The sequence below is a fragment of the Gymnoscopelus braueri genome (assembly GCF_963280865.1).
Source record: "Gymnoscopelus braueri genome assembly, chromosome: 17".
Lineage (NCBI taxonomy): Eukaryota > Metazoa > Chordata > Actinopteri > Myctophiformes > Myctophidae > Gymnoscopelus > Gymnoscopelus braueri.
This window is the reverse complement of record NC_137617.1, coordinates 39,810,975-39,837,474: the sequence shown is the minus strand read 5'-3', so window position 1 is coordinate 39,837,474 and position 26,500 is coordinate 39,810,975. Positions and strand designations below refer to the sequence as shown.

General features: G+C 44.5%; 1 protein-coding gene across 1 annotated transcript in view; it reads right to left on the bottom strand.

Moving 5' to 3' along the window:
- nrxn1a (neurexin 1a) overlaps positions 1 to 26,500 on the bottom strand; it is a gene marked incomplete at its 5' end in the record, with an annotated part of 118,744 nt that overhangs the window by 80,586 nt on the left and 11,658 nt on the right. Inside the window, one exon of the mRNA XM_080454429.1 lies at positions 797 to 1,098. Coding sequence (XP_080310555.1) covers positions 797 to 1,098 — 302 coding nt within the window. The remainder of the gene's footprint in view (positions 1 to 796; positions 1,099 to 26,500) is intronic.

Sequence of the window (26,500 nt, the reverse complement as noted above, 5' to 3'; positions counted from 1 at the left end):
GGGTTAAGGCACTCTGAACGAATCCATCTGTATGTTTGACTGACGTATCCTTGCTTCCATCTATCTATCGTTCCATCTATCCATCCCTCCATCCATCCAGACATCTGTCCATTCATCCAAATAATCCGTCCATCCATCCCTCGACAAATCAATTCATCCATCCATCCATCCATTAATCCGTCCATCCATCACCTTGGGGCCTCTGTACAGTTCACTATAGACCCCTCAGACACACCTCACACACAGCTTATCAATACCATTCCATATCTTCATCCCCATCTCGTCTCGTCCCCTCCCCTCTTCCACTACTCTCCTCTCCTCTCCATTACTCCTCTTCTTCTCCTTTCCTCTGCCCTCACCCTCCTCTCCATTACTCTCCTCCTCTCTCTCCTTTCCTCTGACCTCCTCTCACCCTAGATATAGAAACCTAGATACCCTCATTGGCCGCTGCAGTTCATTGGAGCGACCTATATCGCGGCCGCCATATTAGAAGGGGGCACGCTTCCTGACTCCTGGCCAATCACGGCGAGTCTTTTCCGGGACTTGTCAGAATCTAGTTGTATAAAAATATCCCATGTATTTTTATACAACTACATTCTGCCAAGTCTCAGAAAAGACGCGCTGTGATTGGTCAGTAGTAAGGAAGCGTGCCCTCTCCAATATGGCGGCCGCGATACAGATGCCCCGAGTCGGAGGAGGCGTCTACCTTTATATGTCTATGCCTCTCACCCCCTCCCCTCTTCCATCTCCTCCTCCTCCTCTCTCCTCCGTCACCTCACGTTGCCCAGGGTGTTACCTGTCTCAGGTTGCGGGTGACCTTGACGTCGTGCCAGGAGTTGTCGTTGAACTTGCCGTTGACGGGCTCCACCAGGGCCTCGAAGGCCCCGGAGCCCAGGTTGATGACCAGCGACACGGCGCCGTTCTTCAGCGCCAGGTTGACGTAGTCGGCCGACTTGCCCGTGTGCAGCATGAGGCCGTTGCGCTGCAGCGTCTTGAAGGAGAGCGTGATCTCGTCGCTGCTCGACTGGATGGGGCTGGGCGACAGGTCGTAGCAGAAGTACTCGGAGCCCTTGAACGTGGCCACGTACTCCTCGCGCGCTGTGGGGGGAAGAGGAAGGAAGGAGGGAAAAAGGAAGGAAGAAGGAAGGAAGAAGGATGGAACAGGAGAGGGGAGAAATGGAAGTACACAAAACGTTACATTTCACATTTCGACGCGCGGATTTTGCGCTCTGAGCTTACAACCCGTCTGTGATCGTTTTCTTCCCACACCGCTGTTCCCCCTGTACACTCACACACAGTGGCGTCGGGGGTGGGGGGGGAGGGGGGAGGGGGGTGGCTTAAGGGTCTTAAGCCTCGGATATATTGCTGCCAAGCTACTGATCTCTTATTACTGTTTATTATTATTTTATTTTTTTAACCCATTAAGACCGGAGGCCGATTCTACAAAAGCCTTCTAAAATCAGTAGTTCTCACACTTTCAAGATTTTTCTAAATAAATAAAAAATTGCTGATGTACAAGCTCGCAGCGTGGCACGAAGTGACGCGCTGTGAGCTTGTATATCTGCTATTTTTTTAATAGCCCACGCTAAGATCTAAAATGACACAGACGCTTTCCCGGTTTTAACGGGTTAAATCATCTTACAATCTCTCTCTTCCCTGATATTATTCAGCAAATAGTGAAACAAAGATTATGCCGATTATAGCGGGATTACGGGTGATGTGGTATTTAGTCTGAAGACAAGAGAACAGCGGGATCATAGTGTCTGTCTGTCTGTCTGTCTCAAACTTGCCCTCGTTTGCTCCCGATGTGTGCACTGATATCTTTCACTCACACTGCAGAGATGTGCCTGTCATTCACACTGGCAAACATTACATGGTCTTTGTTTGACAGGAATATAGTTAGAACTATAGACAGACCCTGATGAAGACCGTCTAGGTCGATACGAAACAAATCCTATATATTTTTTCATCAAAGACGGAGTGCCTTGGAATTATTTTCTGTGCAAGTGCGCTGTCCACACCAATTGGGAGTTAAGCAGTACTTCTTTGAAAACCCTTTTTTGTTCATAGTTAGAACTATAGTGGGAAAATAATTTACTCAAATAAGTAGAACTTATTTTGTTAATCTAAGTTTTTAATAGCTCTATATTTTGATAGTAATCATTGCTTTATAGAGTGTTTGTTCACTAACAGGAGTCTCCACCAGTCTCTCCAGCTCTTTAGCAAACATAAAATACATTTCCAGGTCGGGATGCACATTTTATCCAATCAGGAGGGAGAACTCATACAGGATACAGGATAAACAAGTGAAATTGAAAGTGATGACACAAAGAAATGAAACTGGAACACTATAAAATTGATAAATAGGTACTCTCTCCTGATTGACTAAAACTGGCAACCCACCTGCAACATTACTTTCTGTTTATTTTAGAGCTGGAGAGACGGGGAGATCCCTGTTACCAAACAAACACTGTATAGCAATGATTACTGTGGCGATAGTAATCATTGCACCATTGCTTTAACATTTTAACAACAAAAACTTTTGTTTTGAACAAAAAATATCCCTTACCCTACCTTAAAATACCATTCCTATGTCATGTTACGCAAGCTAACAGCTGGCAATTGATCAAACACCGCTGCAGGCATAAATTAGCATTCTAATTCTGCCTAGGCTTACAGTATCATGTCACTTGTGGTTTGCTGCTCTGATTTGCTTGGTCATACTGTTCATATAGGCTACTGTATAATATGGGTTATTTTTGTGAGATTTCTTTCTACAATCATGTTTATTTTTGAGACACAGCAGTGTGTGTTTGATCACTGTTCCCATTCAGTTTGCTATTAAAAGGTGTTAGCAGCCTACTATTGCATTATTTAGAGCACTGTTTCCCAAACACTGGGTCGGGACCCATTTGTGGGTCGTGGACACATTTTTATTTAAATTAAAATATAAAAGCAATTTCATGAATTAAAAACAAATTCATTGATTCTTTCCAAAGAATAAATAAAGAGTAAATAAATACAAAACATCAAAGAATTAGAAATCTGTTTAAAGGTATAGTTCACCCCCCAAAATACTTTTTTTTCTATCGATTAGTCACCCCATGAAGACTTGAATTCATGGACATGTTTTTGTTTTTGTCGCATTCCTAAGCCAATAATTTGATGACCGGCAGCGATTCCGGTAGGAGACACAAAGAGTCTCCATTGTGTCTCCTACCGGAACCGCTGCCTACCGGTCCGCTGGTCATCAAATTATTGGCTTATATAGCCGATCTAGTTGAGCTCACAACGCATTGCATCGCGACCCGTTGTGATCTACTATTGACCTGCTATTGATCTGCTATTGATCTGATCTGCTATTGATCTGCTATTTTCACTCGCTTGGGTCCTGGGGAGACATCAAATTTCTCTTTTGGGTCTCGAGCTAAAAAGTTTGGGAACCAGTGACTTAGAGAGAGTAGTCAACACTAGAAGTAGACCTAATATAAAACACATTGCTTGGTGCTAGATAGACCACAAGGTTTGGTGAAGGGGTTACAATATTATATTTCACTATATTTTCAGATGTAAGAAATGCACAGACAGATCATTCTTTAAAGAGGAATACTGATGTTGTCAGTGTGTCATTCAGAATGCTGAAGGCTCCATCATAGAGGTATTGTTGTAAATAAAGTTAAACAGACCTGACATCTTGTGACATTGTGATATGCAGACTCTTCCACAGAGCTGCTTTTAAAGCAAATATTTTTCATTTATGGCTATAGCCATGGGCAGATAACACAAGCTCCCGTTGTAAGAATAAATAAAAATACAGCTAAAGTATAACCTTAAAGGACCCCTTTTCTGTCCTGGTTTTATGCACTATGTGGGTGGTGTTTTATTGATTTATAAAGTTATTTATTTTTTAATTTTATATTAAGTGAGTTTCTGTTGTTGGATTATAATTTATTTAAAATCAAAATCAAATTCCATCACAGATCAGGTTTACTGTTTAATGGATTTATTTTTAGAACATAATGGCCCAGTTAATTATACCCGTTTTAAACACAGCTTACTATGTTACTAATCTGCACTTAACAGAAAATAACTTAAAGCATTTAATCATATGAATTAAATATCATCCCTCCTCAAAATGAAGCCATTATTGTCTCCTTTAGTTACTTCCAGAGTGCTTTTAGATTGCAGTATTTAACACCAAATGTAATTGAGAAAACCTTTCTTACGGGGGAGGATTCCCCAGAACCCCCTTACAGGGGTTAAGCCTCTCATCTTTTAAACAAGGCTATAGAAACACCGCCTGATTCACAAACAAAATGGTGGATGGATGGCATCAGAGAGAGCCAGCTGAGTGAAAAACAAAGACTCTTCCGGGGCCTGCGTCAATTTGATTTGGACACATGCAGCAACACAACACACACATTGCGTAAGACGTGTTGTTTATTGTCGAAGCCGCCCCTCCGTCGCTGCCAGCGGTTGGGAAAGGAGATTCTTCCTTTCCCATACACCTCTAATCGGTGCATGGAGTGGCGTATAAACAAGCTTTGATCATCCATGTGGGCTGGAGATTAAACGGCATGGATTGCGAGAAGGGAGCCGGCGGTGAGTCGACTGTAGCATTCCAAACTCGTTATGAAACCTGCCATCTCGCCTTTTGAAAGAAAAGCTGCGCCGGCAATCCAAAGCGACCCGCACTTTGCTTGACAACGCGGCTGGCTTTCCGTGACATGCCGTACAAACTTGTGTGTTTGTGTGTGTGTGTGAGTGCGGAGGCGTGTGTATATCCGTTCTGCACACGTGTGCAGGAGAGAAAGAAGGCAGAGGGGAAAGATGTTTTTTTTCTTCCTATTCACTTCTTTCAAGGCTGAGCAACTATGAGGATGAGGATGGAGAACGACTATAGCACCTATATAAGCATCATGCCAGCCACAGCAAAGCCAGATCAGCCAATCAGAATTCACAATGCAGGCAGAGACTGAGAGCCAATGGCAACTTACCGTGCGAACCCTTAGTGACCTGCAAGGACACTAGACCAAGGTTTTGCAATCCATCATTCTTAAGTTCACGCACTCTTATCTGCTCACACATACGGTGTACACACACACACACACACACACACACACACACGCACACGCACGCACACGCACACGCACACGCACAAAATCCTTCACACCCAACAGCACATAAACACGTACACATACGCAGGCAAGAGGCGCAATCACACGCCTACGCACACGCGCACAAATCTGCGTGCACTCGCATTATAAAACCGCCATATACTATTGTGCTGGCATACACAAGCAGGGGCAACACTATCTCCCTCTCCCTCTCTCTCTCTCTCTCTCCAAGCAACCATCCATCCCCCATTCCCCCTCTCTCCCCCTCTCTCTCTCTCTCTCTCTCTCTTCCCTCACCGCATCTTTCACACTTCCCGTTGCCCCCCCCCCCCTCCCTCCAGCTCCTCTCCCACAGATCTAGCTGGCCTCCTTTTTGCTGCTCGCTAGCTGGTTGTAGCCTTCTGCACGACGCCTCTGGCGTAGCCACCATCTTCTGGCTCACGCTAATGAGGGGAACAGAGGGGGAACTCAACACACAACTCAACGCACTGGGTCAGGCGTGAGCCAAGACGAAAGAGGAACTCTGCAGGCGACTTACGGGAGAAGGAGGCAGGCGGGCGGATGGATGGAGTAGGTAGGGGGTTGGTGTGGGGGGGGATGGGGTTGCTGGTGGCAGTGTAAAAACCTGTGTGATTTAGTTAGCGCGTGGGTGTCGCGTAAGTAGGAAGTAAGACCTCCGATTGGATTTTAAGTACAATTTGGTCGTTAACCACTTGCGACATAGTGTCCCTATTTTGGCCATGGCATTATTAGGTGAAATGCAAATTAACAAACCATTTAAAAAAATATATATATACTGTATATATATGTTTTTAAATCAAACAATTTCAAAATGTTCTAAAATAATGAGCGATTTTAACCATTCGTCACAACAAAGAATATAAGGCTTATAGGTGGTTAACCCCATAGGTGCCTGTTCCGGGCATGTCATAAAAAAGTGAAAATTCTGCAAGATTGGAGATTTGGTGTAGAGGGAAAAGGTGCCAGGTACAGACCATGGGGTCTCAACGGAGTATATGTATAGGGGTTTAATTGGTTACGGTATAGAGGCGGGGGGGGGGGGGAGAGGTGCACAGCAGCAGAATCAGCTGTACTTGACTGAACACGACCAGAAGATGACAATAATAACGATGGAGTATACATGCAGGAAGAGCAGAACTCAAGACGACGTGTCGGCGCGCTAAACCGTCTCTTTCTGCCTCTGTGCCCGACTAAAAAAAAACCTTTAAGTGTGACTGCCAATACGTGGGCAAGTCGTCGCTGTATGTCGGGCAGAAACCTTGTATCTCCATGTTTTCAACTTGTTATATTTATTCGTGAATTAACGCCCCTATACTTCATCATCCAAGAGTGGCACATGAAAATAAAATAGTGAAAACGTAAAATAGTGAAAACGCCTCGCGGCGCGAGGCGTTGTGAGCTTGTAGATCGGCTATTTTCACTACAGTATGTAAAAAAAGAAAAGATGTAAATCATGAAAAAACAGAATGTTTTTTTGGACTTACGAGATTTCTGCCCCGACAGCAAACCAAGTGCAAAACAATGTGTCGCTTGCCAGCATGCGTGTGAGTTCCTCCCCTCCCAGCATGTTAATTAACTGTGTGTGCGCGCCTGAGGGACACGTGCGACACTGCGCGTCACGCAGCCTTCCCCGTGTGTCGCGTGTGTGTGTGTGTCGCGTGTGTGTGTGTATGTCTGTGTGTGAGAGAGAGATAGGGTGTCGGGGCGAGAGAGTTTGTGCCTTTTTCTTTTTTTTTTAATGCGGCGTGCGTGAAATGTGTGCGGGGGTGCGGGCAGGCGGGTGCCTGGTCTCTGTAAATATTGGTGTATTGCTGTCAGAAAAGCTATTACCAACTCAGGGCCCCGGGCTGCTCTTTACGGAGAGGGGAGCGAAAAGGGGGAGGAGGGAGGGACGGGCGCGCGCACACACACCCGCACACACACACACACACACATTCATACACGTTCACGCAAACACTGCAATAGCCTCACACGCTTAATGCAATCGCGTATACAGTCACAAATACGGTACACACAAACGCACACACACACAGGCTTGCGACGCAATCGCTCCGACACACACGCACACACACACACGTTTGGAATACTATACTTTTGAGGACATCAACATTTTAGGACAGCATTGAAAATGGCAGAAAATTGCTGAAAAAACTAAGGCAACTATCAGGCATAAACTCCAATCCTAACCCCATGAATTTAACCTCTAAATGCCTAATCCTAATCCAAACCCCAACCTGAATCTTTTCCTATTTGTTAGCCTAATTCCCCCAAATAATTTCCATTTCTCTTATGAGGGACCAGGAAAATGTCTATTTCTCAAATTCTACTATACTTGATGGGACATCTACCCCTCACAAGTATAGTAACACACACACACACATACACACACACACACACAAAAGCAGACACGCCGACAAAATGTAGATGAGGAGGGGGATCGAGATGGGGGGGGGGGGCCCAAGTGGTTCACAATGAGAACACAGGCGGCCGTCCGGTGGCATTCTGGCTGTAATTTACCGAGGTGCCATTAGGTTTCAGTGTGCAACACTCTGCGCATTCTGTTGCTAATTTACACACATGTCATTAAAGCGGACAGCAGCGCATAAAGCATCTACTGCATCGATCTGAGAGGCCCTGCAAACACTCACCATGCACTCCCCGTGCTCCGTTACCTCTCTCACACACACACACACACACACACACACGCATGCACACACGCACACAAGCATGCACACACGCACGCACACACACACGTTACCATACTTGTACTTCAACATTTTAGGACAGAAATTTTATGAATGCCATTTTTAATAAATGTAGCCATTTTTAACCGTAAGCCGCCCAAAACCGGAAAATAGCAGAGCTTAATAGATCAGCAATTTTTCGGGTGTATGACACTGCCACGCATATACTGTAAGTATTAATCATGTTTAACTCTTAATTCCAACCCCTAAACCTAACCTCTAAAATGTTAACCTCTAAATCTAATCCTAACCACAACCGGAATCTTGTTTTGTAATTGTAAATGTAATTAAACAACCATGTCTCTTGTGAGGACCGGAAAAATGGTCCTCACAACGTCTATTGACTGCACACATGCACGCACGTACGCACGCACATACTTGCACATGCGGCACAGGCAGGAAAATGCGTATCGGGTTACGCGTTCGTTCACTCGGACAGATCTGTGGACAAGCGTGCGTCGCACTGTGTTATGTGTATGCCTGGTACCCTGCGCTCACACATGCACACATACTGTACACACACACACGTGCACACACACGTGTGCACGTACGTATAGTGTGGGGGGGAGGAGGGGGGAGGGCGGGAGCAGGCGTTACTCTGTGCTCTCCTACAGATTAATGGAGTGAGTCAGTATTAGCTCAGCGTAAACACTGAGACAGACAGTGACATGTCACCCTCCATCCTGTGAGGGGACGCAGTTCATCACGCCCACCACCAGGAGGACGGCAAAACGAGAGACCCGAGACGCCAGAGACAACAACCATGAGGAAGATGTAGAGGGGAGGGATGGGAGAGGAAGGCCATGAGAGAAACCTTGGGTCGTATATAATTTGTGTGATGTCTATGCCAGTGGTTCTCAAAGTGGGGTCCGGGGACCCCCAGGGGTCCTTGGAGGGTACCAGGGGGTCCCCAGCAAAAAGTGTTAATATATCATATATCACTATCATTTTAACCACTTTTTCCATTTATATGTTGGCAATTCAAAAATAGCAGATCTATAAGCTCACAGAGCGTATATATAAAAGTTTGAATAATTTTGAATAATGTTGAAACAAAAATCTTCTCTTCTGGGGGTTCCTGGCACAAAACATTCTCAGATGGGCAGCAGCCAAATATTTATACATTTGGGGGTCCTTGGCCCGAAAAAGTTTGAGAAACCCTGGTCTATGCAGTATATAGTGTATTTTATCCACGTGAACCCGTTATGACGTCCATGCAGGCGGACTGGTAAGCAGCGGTTCCGGTAGGAATCGGAACCGCTGCCGGTCATCAAATAATTGGCTTAGGAATGCGACAAAAACAAAAAAATCTCCATGAATTCAAGTATCCATGGGGTGACTAATCGATAGAAAAAAAGACATTTTGGGGGTGAACTATCCCTTTAAGAGCAAACCCTAGCATCCCTATTCTGAGGCAAAAATGGAAGAAAATAGCCGATCTACAAGCTCACAGCGCATCGCAATGTGAGCTTGTAGATCAACTATAGGGTTTCAGTTGGTTAACTACTATTCAATTAACGAGTGAGGGAAAGACTGATGGCAGGCAGGAAGGCAGGAAGGATAAGGATAAGGAAGGATGGATGGGTAGAAAGGAAAGAGTGAAGGAGATGAATGGTAACAAAAGGTGGGGAGGGGGAGGGGGGCTAAAAAATGGAGACATGAGGAATGAATAAGAAAAATTAATGAAACAGAGCAAGAAGAGGAAGAAATTGGAAACCAGATGAGAAAGATGTGGGGAGAAAAGGAGCGGAGATAGACTGAATGCCATCATTAATCTATCATTATAATTGAATGTGTGAGAGAGAGAGAGAGAGAGAGAGAGAGAGAGAGAGAGAGAGAGAGAGAGAGAGAGAGAGAGAGAGGGGTAGGAACTGCTGCTCTGAGGGGCTTGTTGCTCGTGGGACCAGCTGTGACACGCACCGCCCCGACGCCACCGTTAACCACACGGAGTCCCTCAGGGCTCTATACTAGTGTCTTTTCTGTTTTCTGTTGAAAGGCTTTAGCTGTAAAATAGCAGATCAACAAGCTCACAACGTTGCGAGCTTGTTGATCTGCAAAGATTCTAGCAAAAGTCTTCCCCCACAACAAGGATGCTGGGGTTTGAAGTGGTTAAACACCTCATCAGCACAGATACACCCCCCACCCCCCACCCCCATGTGCACACATTTCAGCGTGCACGCCACGCACGCAGCCCCGTGCACGTGGAGCATGTCATATCGTGCGGCTTTGGCTCCTTCCTCATCGTCCTCCTCAACCTTTCACACACACGCACTAATTTGGCATTTCCATGGCAACTCCGCAATAGGGGGGCTACAGAACGTGCACGTGCATGCGCGTGCACATCTGTAGCCCCGCGCCGCACGCACGTTTGTGTGTGCCCGTGTCCGTGTGTCCGGGTGCATGTGTGTTCGTTTGTGTGTGCCCGTGTCTGTGTGTGTCTGTGTGCATGTGTGTTCGTTTGTGTGTGCCCGTGTCTGTGTGTCTTTGTGCATGTGTGTTCGTTTGTGTGTGCCTGTGTCTGTGTGTGTGTGTGTGTGTGTGTTTTTGTGCATGTGTGTTCGTTTGCGTGTCAGTCAGGGAGATGGAGAGAGGGCGAGAGAGAGAGAGAGAAGGGGAGAGAGTGATTGAGTGAACAGTACATTATCACGGACAGCTGTACTGAATCAAGATGGCGGAAGGGAGGATGGGAGCACATCAGGGGAGCTTGCATTATACAGCACCTGATAGAGAGAACCAGGCGGGGGGTGTTGGGGGGGAGAGAGAGAGCAAGAGAAAGGCAAGTAAAAAGAAAGGATAGTGAGAGATCAAATAGAGGACAGGGGGGGTTGGAAAGTGCAGGAAGAGAGAGAGGGACCCAATTTGGGGACATGGTAAGACGCACCCCAAAAAAAAGAAAAGAAGAAGTGAAAAGGATGGAGGGCGGGGGGGGGGTTAGAGAGAGAGACTGAGAAGGGAAGCGATAGAGGCGGGGAGGGAGGGAGGGATGGAGAGAGGGAGGGAGGGAGGGAGGGAGGGAGAGAAAAATGCTGGTGTATCTAAATCGTGGAGTAGCAAGCCTCAATCACAGCGCTGCTGTCATCCCAGAGATAGCACACTGCAATTCCCCTGCACCTCATTTTAGTCCACCGTGCATTTCTGCTATCAGCTCCCCTCAGACTGTCCCTCACACACACACACGCACACACACACACACACACACACACACACACACACACACACACACACACACACACACACACACACACACACACACACACACATACACACACACACACACACATTCACACAAACGACGTGCGTGCACATGGCACAAACTCATCAGAACATATGGGGGCTGCATCCCTCTTTAATAAAACAGGCACACGTGGATTAAGCGTCCGCATATACGGATAGATGTCATTTTGCAGCCGGGGCGGGCGTGTGAATGTATGCTAACATATGCACAACGCTTTTTGTTGCATTAACCCCCTAAATGTGTGGAAATCCATATGGTGGAGTTCAAACCCACGCCTCTGTCTCTAGGCAACACTCTATCTCTGCCTTCAAAAAGACTATTGCATGCGAGGCACAGTCTGAGGGGTGGGGGGGGGGGGGGCGGTAGGATAGAATATTACCCTCATAACATTATCCTTATTTTCCATTTTTCATTTTCTTCCAATTTAGTCGTTATGCCAATTCCCCCATGTGGTCCCTGTCGCATGATAACACTTTCAGTTGGCCTTGGGGGAATGTGTAGAATACCACGTGTCTCCTCTGATACATGTGACGTGAGTCACCAGCCACGTATTGTCTATGATCTGACGGTGAGGAGTTTTACCGAGAGGACGTAATGCATGAGGAGGAACATGCTACGCCTCCCCAGTTCTGCTCCTTCCTGAACAGGTGCCCTGACCACTGTCCATTTTGTCGAATAAAACTATAACGAAAATTGTTCGTCGAATACCTTTTTTCACTGACGAAAACAGAATAAAAACTCAACAAAAACTAAGCTATGATGACTAAAACTAAGACTAAATATATCAACATTTCGTCAATAAATAAAAGACTAAAATGTTAGGGAGGGACTAGTGGAGAAGAGATCCAGTAGAACTAAGACAAGTCATTTCATGTTTGATTGCACTCGGGTGCTGCGCTCTGAAAATAGCAGATCTACAAGCTCACAACGCGTCACGCTGCATGCGACAGGTTGCGAGCTTGTAGATCGGCTATTTTCAGCACGCAACCAAGTGTTAAATCAGCCATTACGACGCCAAAATCGCCAAAATACTAGTCGACTAAATCAACTGTAGATTTAGTCGACTCTAATCTTATGATATTTAGTCAACTAAAACTAGACCAAAAGTAAAACATTTCAGATGACTAAAATATGACTAAAACTAAATGGAATTTGATTCAAAAGACTATGACTAAAACCGAATAAAAAATTGCTGTCAAAATCAACACTACTCCCAGCCCAGCTTTCCACCCAAACGTGGCCAATTGTGTTCGTTACAGCTGGACGATTCAAACCCCTAGTCTCAATGGTGGCAATTTAACCCCTATGTCACCGGGATGCCCATTACCCTCAAACAGTAGGCAGAGTAGCATGACTGTAACCTTACTTATCGTTTTGCACCACATATTAAGCCCTATTTGAAAATAGTTGATCTACTGCTGCTGCCTTTGACTGAGTTACTTTTCTTTGTCTTTCTCTTCTGCACTGTAATTGCATCTGTTGTTTTTACTCCTTTTGTTTTATGCATCGTTAATGTCATTGCATAATTGTGTTTCCTTTGCTTGATGTTCTGTGGAAAGCACAGTTGAATTGCCTTGTTGTCGAAATGTGCTATGAAAATAAAATGGCCTTGCCTTTGCCTACTGTACGAGCTCACATTGCGTTTCAATGCGATGCGTTCTGAGCTGAGAAGATTTTTACTATTTTTATTGAAAAACCTTCGCATACAATGACATGCTCACAATAGGGACGCTAGGGTAGTGCTGGGCAATTAAGCCATTCAAGCCAGGAACGCATCTACAAATGTCTTCTAAATCCTAACAGTTTTCTGAAAACCGTATGCTGCAATAATATCAGTGGTTCTCAAACTTTTTCATGTCAAGGACCACCGAAAATGATATGTATTTAATCGCGGACGCCCATCTCAAAATATTTTGTTCCAGGGACCCCCCCAGAAGCAAAGATTTGAGTTACAAATGTTTGCTTTAAAAATATATATATTCAAAGATTTGCACAAATTTTCAAAATAAATAGCAGATCTACAAGCTCATAGTGCGGCACTCGGCGCCGCGCTATGAGCTTGTATATCTGCTATTTTTGAATAGCCAAAGTATAAAATAATGGTTATAGCTAAAATCTAAAATGACACAGATAAGTTCCCGGATTGAATGGGTAAGTGAAAATATCTCAAAACCGACATTTAGAACCTCTAACCAAGTGTCGCGTTGGTTAATCGGTTAATCAAATAATCAAGAAGTAGGTATTTTTTAAATAATGTCTTTGTATTTCTTACTGTACATTGAATCAACGCGAGAAAATTCAAATAGATTTGCTATAATCAACTGAAGTCTGATTAACCAACCACCATTATACTTTGTTGTACAATGGTGGCGTGCAAAAAACAGCAAGCCCATAATATTTACAGTACAGACCTCCTCAGAGAACTGCCCTTATTGTTCATTAATTGTGGTTAATAAATCTGTTGAAATAATTGTGATGCTGATTTGAAGACTGGTTTCTTTCAAAATTGGCCCGGAAAAAAAAAAAACATCTATCAGGAGACACCACAAGGGGAGGTAATTTTCCAATCTCTTTTGTAAATATAGTGCTTGTATTTGTATTATTACAAACATGTATTATTGTTTTAATAGCGCTAATTAACACAATAAAGCTCACTTCATGCCGTGCTAATCCCCCCCAAGGACCCCCTGGGGGGGGATTTTGAGAAGCAACGTTCTGATAGATGAAGACTTCTGTGCTTTTATAATCCTTCCACTGGAGGTGTATTCTCTGTTTTCAGCAATATGTGTGTGTGTGAGGTTTCCAGAGTGAGCAATCAAACATCAAACCGAAATCAACCGTCTCTTGACGCTTTTCATTTCTCATTCTTTCGACCTGTTATCGGCGCTGCTCATATCTCATCCCTCATCTCTCTCTCTCTCTCTCTCTCTCTCTCTCTTTCTCCGTGTCTGTATAGCTATAGCTACGGTTTGGCCTTTTCTCTACGGTACCCAGGGATACCGGCTTGTTTCCATGACAATGTCTCCAGGCAGAACTAGAGTATTTGTCTTAAGCCTGGATAAGATCAGAGTCAGCTTCATCCCCTCTTCACGCACACGTACACGCACACACACGCGTGCTTACAAGCACACACACACACACACACACACACACACACACATACGCGCGCGCGTGCGTGCACAGAACACTATCAAGGATAATCACACGCATGGTAAACCGCCTTATGTGAGCACCCACGCATGCATACATTTATACATTACATACCGTATTCATACATATATACATGTACTGCACAGTGTTTGAATGTGTGAAGTGTTAAAGACATGAACGTGTCATGTAGACACATTCACAGCATGTGCAAAGACTGTGGTGTAAAGTAACTAAGGACATTTACTCAAGTATGCTGGTACTTGAGTATAATTTTTTCCCCCCAATACTTTTACTTCTACTGCTCTACATCTCAGAGGCAAATATTGTACTTATTTACTCCACTACAATTGTTGGACAACTTTAGTTACCATTTACTTTGCAGATTCATATTATTATTACAAAACATACTTTAATCGGTTAAGCCCTATTTTATACACAACAGGTTGCGATGCGACCCGTTGCGAGCTTATGTAGATCTGCTATTTTCGAAAGATTTCGATTTTTTTTACATAGTTTTTGGTACTGTAAGTATATTTTGATGTTGATACTTTTGTACCTTTACTCAAGTAACATTTTGAATACCAGACTTTTACATGTATTTCTACATTGCGGTATCGATACATTAAAGAATGCGCGTATACTTCTTCCATTACTGCATGTAAGCATGCACACATGTACACACTCGGCTCTAGTGTGAACTGAAGCAGCCAGCAGGTCATTTTGCAGAAGAACTTTTCATAAAGGCAACGTAATGGCTTTATAATGAATGGTGTGCTTATTTCAGATGTCCTACTTACGCCAGACAAGCACAATAAATGAATTTGTGTGAGTGTGTGTGTGTGTGTGTCTGTGTGTGCAACGGGTGGTGTTCCGTGCGAGCGCGCACGCGCGTTTCCGAATGCATGCGCGCGTGCTCGTGCGCACGCACGGGCGTCCTAACTGAGTGCGCTCGTGTTTTGGCGTGCAGCATAGGGATGAATATTGTCGATGTCGGGTCAGAAACCTTGTAACTCCGTATTTAAACTTTTCGTGTTTTTTTTTTCCTCGTAAAATTAACGCTCCACTTCGTCATGCAACGATGCGATGCGACGCGCTGTGATCTTGTAGATCTTCTATTTTCACAATTTTAACAAAAAAATATTAATAATAATAATAAAAAACGAACGGTTGTGGACATACGAGGTTTCCGCCCGACTGCAGTGATATCAGATGCCAGATGGGCTTTGCTGGAGTGAACTGCCAATTGGGCCAGCATGCCCCCCCCTCCCTCCTCCCTCCTCCCCACCTCCCAATCCCCACCGCCCCCAGTCACACAGTGGAACGGCCCGGAACAGGTAACAGACAATCGTAGAGCAGACCGGCACCATCCCTCAGCGGGGCGGCGGTGGAGGGGGAGGGGGGAGAAGGGTCAGGGGGGGGGGTTTCATCTGCGAATTAATCCGGCCCACGTGGGACCATGTCGACACGGAGAGAGAGAGGAGAGATTTAGCACCCCTTACGGAGAGACGCCCGCCATCTTATCTCCCCTCTTTGTCTCCGACCTTCTCAATCCTCGCCCCCCTCCCCCCGCGCACCCCGGCCCTCCCCTCCTTTCGCACTTTGACAACGTGGCCCCTATCTCGTCTTCCCATCACCTTTTCCACTCATTCGCACTTCTCCTCTCGTTCCTCTCCTCTCTGTCTATTTCACACAACCTCCTCCCCCCCACACCCACCTTCCCTCCCCTCCCCTCCCCTCCTCTCCCCAGCCAGCTACCTCCACCAACCTCCTCCACTCTTCTCTCTTTCTCCGCTATCTTGCTCTGTAAATGTTAAGCGTGTTTGGCGTCTGGTATTTTGAGTTTGTCTTGTGGGCGAATAGAGGGCGCGCCGTCTGGGTTTTGCAACGTTAGCTTTACGGGGCAAAAAAAAATAAGCGAGCCATAGAGTCTCATAACGGTCGGTGTGTGGCCCTTACTGTCCAAACTTTATCAATTGATAGTACAGTAAAAGTTACCAGCTGTGCAGTTTGTGAATGAAGTGGCACAAATCTCCAGTGTGGTGTTCAGTGGTGAAGTCGCACTATTACTATAGGCTGGCTGCTTTTGAGCATGTCCTAGCGTGGTGATGATGGCCTATTGCCTCATTTGTCCAAAAGCTAATAGTGATCTTTACACATATTTACACATATTTCACCAAGTAACAACAAAAGTGAGAGTCAAACATTTGCATCCCGTTAGCGAGCTGGAGGGGGTCTTCCTCTGCCCCATGATTTGTTTGATGATATGTTTTCTATTGTATTTATTGTCAGTATTAGCTGCAAGCTAAGTAATGGCTGCGGATAACCTTAATCCTTCCAAGTCGGCCAGGACACCCATGACCCAGAACCAGTGGTGTTTTGGTCGTTGGACGGGACACCACTGCGTGTGGCCAGTATGCGCCACCACTGCGTGTGGCGCATGTACGGCCCTGTACGGTGCACATGCATGCACGCTACTGCCGTAGCGCCATACCGTACAGGCGGGGGAAAAAATCACCATTACACCACTTCCCAGGACCCATTCAAATTGCACTATAAAACTAAATGTGAGACGCCAAAAAGCCAACATAATTGCTGGTATTTTGCTCGCACACTCGTTATTCTTTGTCTAGTGTCTACTTTTGTGTGGATATACACTAACTGGAGCTCCCTCCTTAAATCCTGTATCACATTGCGCCTGACACTGTGTGCTCTTGTTTACATTTATTTTATCTAGCCAGTTAGGCCACAGGGGGGGGGAGAAAAACCCCTAAATTAAAACCGATTAAGTTAAACCCTGGCCAGTTTTTCCTTCCTATTTATTGGAATACTCAAAGTGATCAATGATGTAAACTCATAAAGAGCATGCAGATAGTGCCACGGTGTTAAGACATAACGGTACACACCTAATAGTGTACATTAATTATAATTCACCTACACACGTCCCCGCACTGGGAGGCTTGCCTAATCTTGTTTACACGCATAGATTTTCCACACTATTTCAGGCTCGTTAGTTTCACTTTCGCTTTGACTCCAGCAGGTACGTGTTTCAGGCTTTCATGGCCAAAGGTGGTTCTGTTTTGTGAAAGTAGAGGCATGATCTGTGAGTGGTAAATTGTGATATTAGCAAACATAAATATATATTATATAACTTAATATATCAGAAAGTCTACATTTCTCAAACGTAAATGCATGTATTTAATTCAGTCTAACCAGTCCCTGTTGGTGATAAAAGTGGATAACCAGAGGAGGGGATATCAAAAGCAGAGGCATGGACCCCCTGCGCAGCAAATTAAACCCTGTATACATACATACAGTGCATACGTACACAGTACACACACACACACACACATATACATACATTACATACACATGTACGTACATATGTACATACATACATGCATACATACATACATACATACATACATACATACATACATACATACATACATACATACATACATACATACATACGCAAACAAACCCTCAGACAGTCCCTGCGTGACCCGCGTGTCGACCTAGTGGGTCGTAATTTGTTGCCTTGCTCAAAATAAATAAATGTATTTTTTCATCAAAGACGGGAGTGCCTTGGAATTCTTTTCTTTGCAAGTCTGGAGTCCACACCATTTGGGAGTTAAAAGCAGTAGTTCTTTGAAAACCCTTTTTTTGTTCACAAACAAACCCTTGTCATGAACTGCATGAGGAAACAAAATGTAAATGAAGATGTGTTTACCGCTGGGATCATGATGCCACTAATATACATATTTCCCGTGGTTCAGATGACAGTGCAGTTAGTGCAGTGCAGTGTGCAGTGCACATGACTGATAACCACACGGAGGGTGTCAGGCATTAATTAGCATTGTGACCTGATGTGTCCCAGTGTAGCTGGTGGGAGCTGAAGGCCATGTTTCATGTTTCTAGGTCAGCGGTGCTCAACCTGTGGGGCCGGGGCCCTTACTGGTGGGACCGTGAGGATATACTGCAAGTGCGGTCTGGGAAAACACTAAGATTCTGTAATAATACTGTTTAAGTTTGGAATACAACCACCCTAAGGACTACTATAGTCATTGAGTGTTCCGAGTAGACCTCTAGATTAACACATAAACAGAGCTGCTACCTTTAAACGCATTTTAAATCTGAGTTTTTTTTTGGTATACTATTTAAATAGTTTTGAGAAAAAAATGCTGCAATTTGTCCTGAAGTGACTGCAAAAGATTGTTGCTATTTGCAGCTTTATACCCTGTATACTATGTATATAACGACGCAATGTGACATAGCTCTGTTTACACAATGCTGTACCCCCTCCTACTGTATATACTTTCCCCATTTCAACAGTTTTTATTATACTTTGACGTGCTTTGGAAATGTAAATGTATGTTTTCTCATGCCAATAAAGATCCTTTGAATTGAATTGAATTAAATTGTATAACGTTAATATAAAAAAATATATGTTTTTTTATGTTAACTCTCTCAGTGCCACACAACGAGATATCCCGAGTTTTAAAACAAAATAAAAAAATATTATTATTATTATTATTTATTTTTTTTGAAAAAAATGTTCAGAACCCAAGATATCATTATCTGAAGATTTGCAGCTCCATCCACTCCTTGTTTAACTTATAACTGAAAAAGGCTGTATCTCGCTTCCTAAGCACTTTTTTTTTACTTTGAAAAAAAGAATACAAAATTGCTGGCACAGTATGAACATATTTTTTCATTTCATTGGCACAGAGAGAGTTAAGTTATCTTTCCTCTAAAACCTTTAAAAAATATTTTCTTCATTTTGATACCGATAAATAGGAATACTATGTTAGTTCCATTGATCCAAAGCCGGAAAACAAAATCGATTGATTGATCATTAAAATGCACTCTGAAAATGCACGCCACCCACGGGCTGCCATGTTAAGTGGTCTACGAACACTTTCAAGATTTCCATGTGTGTGGGGGATGATTGCTCTGCGATTATTAATTAAAAGAAATAGCACAGTTTTTGTTGAACGATACTGGAGAATTGAAGTCCTTGGCCCACTGGCAAGCGTGCACAATAAATATGATGCTAATCAGCCCAGTAGTATGAGAGATTAGTCACAGACAAAGACAGACAGGCGCACACACACACATACACACACACACTCACTCAGGGGCGAACGCCAATTGATTTAACCTCTTGAACCCCAGCATCCTCTATCTATATTCTGGGGGGAACATTCGCCAAAACATTGCCAATCTACAAGCTCCCAACGTTGTCGCAAGAGATTTGGTGTAGACAGGGGAAAAAAACGGTCCAAGAGCAGTAGTAACTCAGGTCCGTTTTTATCAAAGAATAGAGGGTTTAACCACTTAATATAGTTGAGCAGAGTCACTCAGGGCTGTATGCTAGTGTCTTTTTAGTTTTCTGTTATTGTGGGGAAAGCTTTTGCTGAAAATAGCCGATCAACAAGCTTACAACTCGTCGCAGTATGACGAGTTGTAAGCTTGTCGATCGGATATTTTCTGCGAAAGCTTTCCCCACAAAACGGATGCTGCGGTTTAAGAGTTTAAAGGAGTAGATCACCCCCAAAAAAATATTTGCTTTTTTGTCGCATTCCTGAGGCAATAATTTGATGACCGGGTCATCGGTCATCAAATTATTGGCTTACTGTAGGAATGTGACCAAAAAAATAAATAAATCTCGCTTCCTGGGGTGGGTAATTGATAGAAAATGTGTTCTTTTTTGGGTGACAAAGAATTACCGTACATGTGGTTAAAATTAAGTGGTTAACAAGAATGACATGCTAAACATAGAAACGGAGGGGTCCATTTTCACAGTGAATTAACACTGCGGATTAATACTGTGTCATTACAAAAATCCTTATTTGGCCCCTGTCTGTGTGCGTGTGCGTGTGCGTGTGTGTGTGTGTGTGTGGTGGGAGGACTGAGGTTGTATTCTCAGGGACGGTAGGTACCAGGGCGGGCTGCAAGGCAGCAGGACATGCTGTGCTTTGTGCTGCTGGTACCGACGGGTTGCAAAAGTCTGCTGCCGTTCCCAACCTCACATATGGTGCAGTCAGCGTGTGTGTGCGCGAGTGCGTGTGTGTGTGTGTGTGTGTGTGTGTGTGTGTGTGTGTGTGTGTGTGTGTGTGTGTGTGTGTGTGTGTGTGTGTGTGTGTGTGTGTGTGTGTGTGTGCGTGTGCGTGATCGTATGAATCCAATAGAGCAAGTGAGAGAGATGTCGTTGCTGTCGTCTGGTGGAAACCTTGTATGTCCAAAACCGATCCTTTTTTATCATTATTATTTAATGAACCATAGTGAAAATACATATAAGTTCATAACATGTCGGCCATTTTCACTCCTTTTGTGTGACACTCTCGTACGGTTTCTGCCCGACAGCAACGATATGGTACTGTACGTCCTACGCCAGTGCCGTGCGCCAAACAAAGTGGGTCTACAAGCCCACAATGCATCATGTCTGCAATGCGTTGTGGGCTTGTAGATTTGCTATGTTCGGCGCATGACACTGTTGTACGACAAAGTATAAATTGGGCTACGTGTGGGGGAGATAGAGAGAGAGAGAGTGAGAGAGAGAGAGAGCATGGATTAAACCTGAAAGTGTGACAGCGGACGCGTGTGCTGCCTACGTATGTGTGAGTGCAGTTAGTGCAGTGTATCTATGTGCTTTAGCCAAAAAGAGAATGAGTGGTTTGTGTGTGTGTGTATGTATGTGTGTGTGAGAGTGTGCGACTGTGCGCCCGTGTGTGTGTTTGTGTTAAAACGGTCTGCTTTGATTGCCGAAATGCTTTATGAGTCACAAGTGATGAGTCACAACCCACCTCCCTCTAAAAACACACTCACGCCTGGACTCTCTCACTCACACACACACACACACACACACACACACACACACACACACACACACACACACACACACACACACACACACACACACACACACACACACACACACACACACACACACACACACACACACACACACTCCTGCTCTCATCCACTGACCGTGAAGAATGTGCAGGCAGCCTTCCTCATGCATATTTACAATGAACACACACTCACCTACTCAGAGGGCACTCCGTAAAGGTTATTGTGTGTGTGTGTGTGTGTGTGTGTGAACGCGCGGTGTGCGCATTCGAGTGTGTCACTGCCCGTCTGCGTGTCGGCACGCACGCTCTTAAAAGGTCAGCCGGCGTGAGGCGGGGCCACTTGTGTACACCGTGCGGTGATTGTCGGATTGATATCGAGAACACTCAAACACGGAGACAAACAACCATCATTAAATGGCCGTGCGTGCAAAGGAACGCACACACAAAAAAAAAAAACTCACACACCCGCAGTGCCGTAATATTGTATTATACTTTGTCGCAGACCGGTGTTGCGTGCCGGTGGAACAAACTCCACATTGCAGTTAGAACTGCAGACTCACTCCCAATTTTCAGCCAGAAATCTGAAGACTCATCTCTTCAGACTCGACCTCAGGCTTATAGCATTTGACCTAGATATGATGACCATGCAGACAGACGTGGTCGTTTGTTCTCATGTCTTTTCTACTTAGGCTCGTTTTTTCTTGACCACAATGTTAAGAATGTAATTTAGATAGCATGTTACTTAGACAGATTCTAGTTTAATTGTTTACCTGGTATCCTTTAGTTTCAGTGTAGATTCTTATTTGATAGTATATTGTTTGGAGTATACTGATGCTAGGTTATTGGTTTACCATGTGATCCTAGTTTACTGAGGCACGACTACACTGTCTCTCTGCGTTTGATGTATGTGTTTACCTTGCTTACTGTCAAGTCGCCCTGGATGAGAGCGTCTGCTAAATGCCTGAATTGTAAATTGTTGAAAGCTGTGCCGGAAATCGGCTGTTTTCAGGCTATAAATCAGGTTCTAATACGTGCTCGAGCGTGCTGTCAGTTACGGCCAAGAGAGAGAGAGAGACCACTCCACCGTCTCATCGAGAAGCAATCGCAGAGATACAGAGAAAGGGCAAACATCTGCTACTTGGCTTTAAGCACATTCTCCATCCCAGATTATTGCTGCTCAATACTTTTCAGAAAAAAATCCATTTCCTCCTCTCTTCCTTTTGCTGCTCGATACTTATGAAAATCCAATTTGGCGGCGTCCTTTCTTTTCCTCCCCCCCCCCGACCCCCCTCTGCTATTCAAGCATTCGCATCCCCCCCACCCCACACCGCACCCCCACTACCCCCCCCGCCCCCCCCCCCCACACTCTCAGTGATTATTGATCTGTGGGTATGGTTTCCAAAGAAAACGGAGGGTAGTGTAGCTTTATTTATTTTTCTTAACGTCGCAAGAGGGGAAAAGGTCCAGGCTTTCTAATCAGGCCTTGTCTTCCTTGAGAGAATGACGGGGCTGGCAGGGGCAGACTGGAGCACTACTGGCCCTTTGGAGATACAGGGAGATGCTCTACATCACAGCCCAGAAGAAGAAGAAGACTCGCTTTATCAGTCCTCCCTTCGCTCGCTCGCCCGCTCCCTCCCTCCTTCCGTCCCGCTCTGTCACTCGTTTTTATTTTTTTTAACAGACAGTGTCTTTTTCTCTATTTCAAACACACACGCACTACGGCAACTCACACACGCACACACTATGTGCACGCGCGCTATATCTTTCTCAGACTCCTCATAGACTTCCACCCCCTCAAAAGAAACTCATTTCAGCTTTGCAGCGCTCCTCAAAAAGCCACTTTGCGCGGAGCTAACCTAAGCTAGGCTTCATCTCCACCATTTTGACAGCCTTTACATCTCAGTATGCAGAGCAAAAACACACACACACACACACATACCGACAGCACACACATACACATACTGTACGCACACAAGTATTTGGCAGTTCTTGAAAGAGAATTCAACAGCCCCAGAAAGAAAACGGGGGAAAAACTGAAGACCCATCCAGTCAGACAGCTCTACCTTATAGCAGTGGTGGAAAAATTACTCACATTTTGTACTTAAGTAAAAGTACCAATACCACAATGTAGAAATACTCTCCGTTACATGTAAAAGCCCAGTATAACAAATTTACTTGAGTATAAGTAATCACATTAAAATACACTTAAGTACTGAAAGTAAAAGTACTCATTTAGCTGAATGTCCCATTTCACAAGTTTCCAAATGTATAAAAATGCTTTGAAAATAGCAGATCAACAAGCCCACAACGAGTTTTCAAATAGCCTTACTACTGTATGCATAGGGCTGAAGTGGTTAATGCATTTTTTTAAATAATAATCACAATCTACAAGGTAACTAGTAACTAAGGTTTTCAAATAATTGTGGTGGAGTAAAAAGTTGAATATTTGCCTCTGAGATGTAGTGGAGTAGAAGTCAAAGTATTGACTCTAGTAAAGTTAAAATTCCTCAAAAGTGTACTCAAGTACAGTACATAAGTACATGTACTTAGATACTTTACACCACTGCCTTAAAGCCAATGGAAATCCAACCACTAGTAATTGTGAAGGCAGCATGCGCCGTCCATGAATACACTCAAATGTGTTATTACTTATGTTAATACGTGTCAGTGCTTGAGTAGGTGATTTGAAATGCCTGAGCGCATAAGCCAGATGAAGCAATTAACCACTTTAACTCTATTTTGGGCATGTCATTACAGGCTAAAGTTTTCTAAAAAATCATCCAGAAATATAGCCATTGTGAGCTTATAGATTGGTTATTTTAAAGAATAATTGCAATTATTTGCAAATGTTTGAAAGTAGGGATTGATTGATTGATTTAATACTTTATTAGTCTAAAATGGTGAGGTGAACATTGAGCAAAAATAGGCGCTTGTAGATGGCCTATTTTCTGCAAATAGATTTGGTGTAGAGGGCAAGGAAGGAGAGGATCAAGTACCACCCCCAGTGGTTCTCTAAGTGGTGGTCCCCAGGGACCCGCAGGGTTTCTTGAGAGGGTTCCAAATTGACCCTTATACAGGTCTGTAACTCTGAGAGCGTATAAATGGAACCAAATGGACGTACGGTCCATTTGGTTCCCACTATATTTTGGCCATTTGAAAATAGCCGATCTACAAGCTTACAGTGAGCTTGTAGATCCGCTATTTCCAAAAAAAAATATTTATTTTTTACTTGTGAAATGGGACATTCTGCATAATGCGTACTTTTCCTTTCGATTCTTTAAGTACATTTTGATGCCAATACTTCTGTACTTTTACTTTAGCACATTTTGAATTACGGACTTTTACTTGTAACAGAGTATTTCTATATTGCAGTATTGATACTTTTACGTAAGTGTAAAATGTGACTTTTTCCACCACTGGTGATTCATGGCCACCATTTTGAGACAGCCAGCCCACCACGAAGAGCTTACTCAAAACATAGTAAAACGCCTAGAGAGAAATCTGCTCTACGCCATGTATCAGAGCACATGATAAGAAATGGGTGACTCAGCAATTCTCTCTCTCTATATATATATATATATACAGTATATATATATTTCTATCTGGGGACCATATGAATGTTTCATAAAAAGCCATTTTATTTTTTCCGCAGCTCCGGCACACAGTGGAGAGCCCACATCATGTCCGCTCGTCTCATCCAATCAAAAGAACACAATTGCCTCATGATCAGCCAATCACCATTGTGTCTGTCTTCACCGCGCCCAATCAGTGTATTCATAAGCGCCATGTGGGGCCAATCAAGGCAGATTCTACTATGTCTGATTTTCCAAAGGCACCCAGAAGCTAAAACCTCTATTTTTCTTCACACGTTTTCAGTTATTTTAGTGCACACACACACACACATACAGTACACGCACATAAGCATTCACGCATTTACGCACTTACACACGCACACGCACACGCACCCACACACACACACACACACACACACACACACACACACACACACACACACACACACTCTCAACACCTTACCTTGACACATTCAAAAAGTACCCATGACCGCCAAAAAAAGAGCTTAAAGCGCCACACAGCTGCAAAAACCATCTGCAGAAGCAACCAACAGCCATACATATTATGAAAGGTTCGGGTGTGAGTACCTCTGAGTTTGCCTACATTCACACAGAGGGTGATGTGAAGACGAGAGAGAGAGCGAGAGAGAGAGGTGCACAGAGAGAGAGAGAACGGGGTATAAGGGGGTAGAGGAGGGAGAGAGAGATAGAGAGAGAGAGAGAGAGAGGGCGAAGAGAAAGGCGGTATTGTGAGTTCTGTCCATCATTGAACAACGTCGCTGTCGGGTGGAAACCTCGTATGTGCAAGAACCTACTTTTCAGGAAATGGAAACGAAAGTTTTCAGAAACAAAAAATAGCCAATCTACAAGCTTTTGTACGACAAAGTAGGGCATTAAGTGACGAAAAAAATATAAATAAAGAAATGTGGAGATAGGAGGTTTCAGCCCCGACAGCGACGGATAAGTCCTGGGACTTCAAAATGCAAAAAAGCAGCATGTGTGTGTTTTTTTTTCTCAGCAGAATTCAAACAGCATTGCTTTTAGGGGGCAAGGGTTCAAGGGGGCAAGGGTTCAACATCAACAACGCTGCTTTTTAATACAATAATCCAAACATCTGTTTCACCACAAACATGTGCCAGCATGTGATGCAGCAGTTGATGAATAAGGTGGTGGTGGTGGTGGTGAGGGGGGTGGGGGGGGGGGGGCTAATCGCATGCGGGGGAACCAATCACAGCACGGCACGAGATGCTGGCAGCCAATGAAGAGTTCGGAAGGAGAATGTGGCGGAAGGATGTAGGAATATGAAGGGGCTGTGAGTGAATGTTGAGAACTGCCAGAGTCAAGTGATCCAGGGCACAAAAACCCTTCGTGTAAATGCACATGCATCACGCACACACGCACACGCACGCACGCACGCTCACGCACACACACACACACACACACACACACACACACACACACACACACACACACACACACACACACACACACATCCCTGCACACACAGATGAGAGTAGGATGAGAATGGAAGTGGAAAAAGAAAGGACCAAACCGGAACCATCCGTGGAGTCGGTCGGTTCAGGTAACCTTTGGCTCCATTTTCCCGCGGCGATTTGACCGACCCGGGCCAAATCGCAGGCCAAGCCCCCTCCGGTCCCTGCTCCTCGGCCCAGTGGTTGGGCCCAGACCCCTGGTCCCTGCCACAGCTAAACCCCTCTATTCAACCTCTGTTCGACCCCCCCCTCCCCTTCCCTGCAGTTGCCAGCCAGCAGTCATGACCACCTGTCCCAAGCTAGTTAACTCTCAG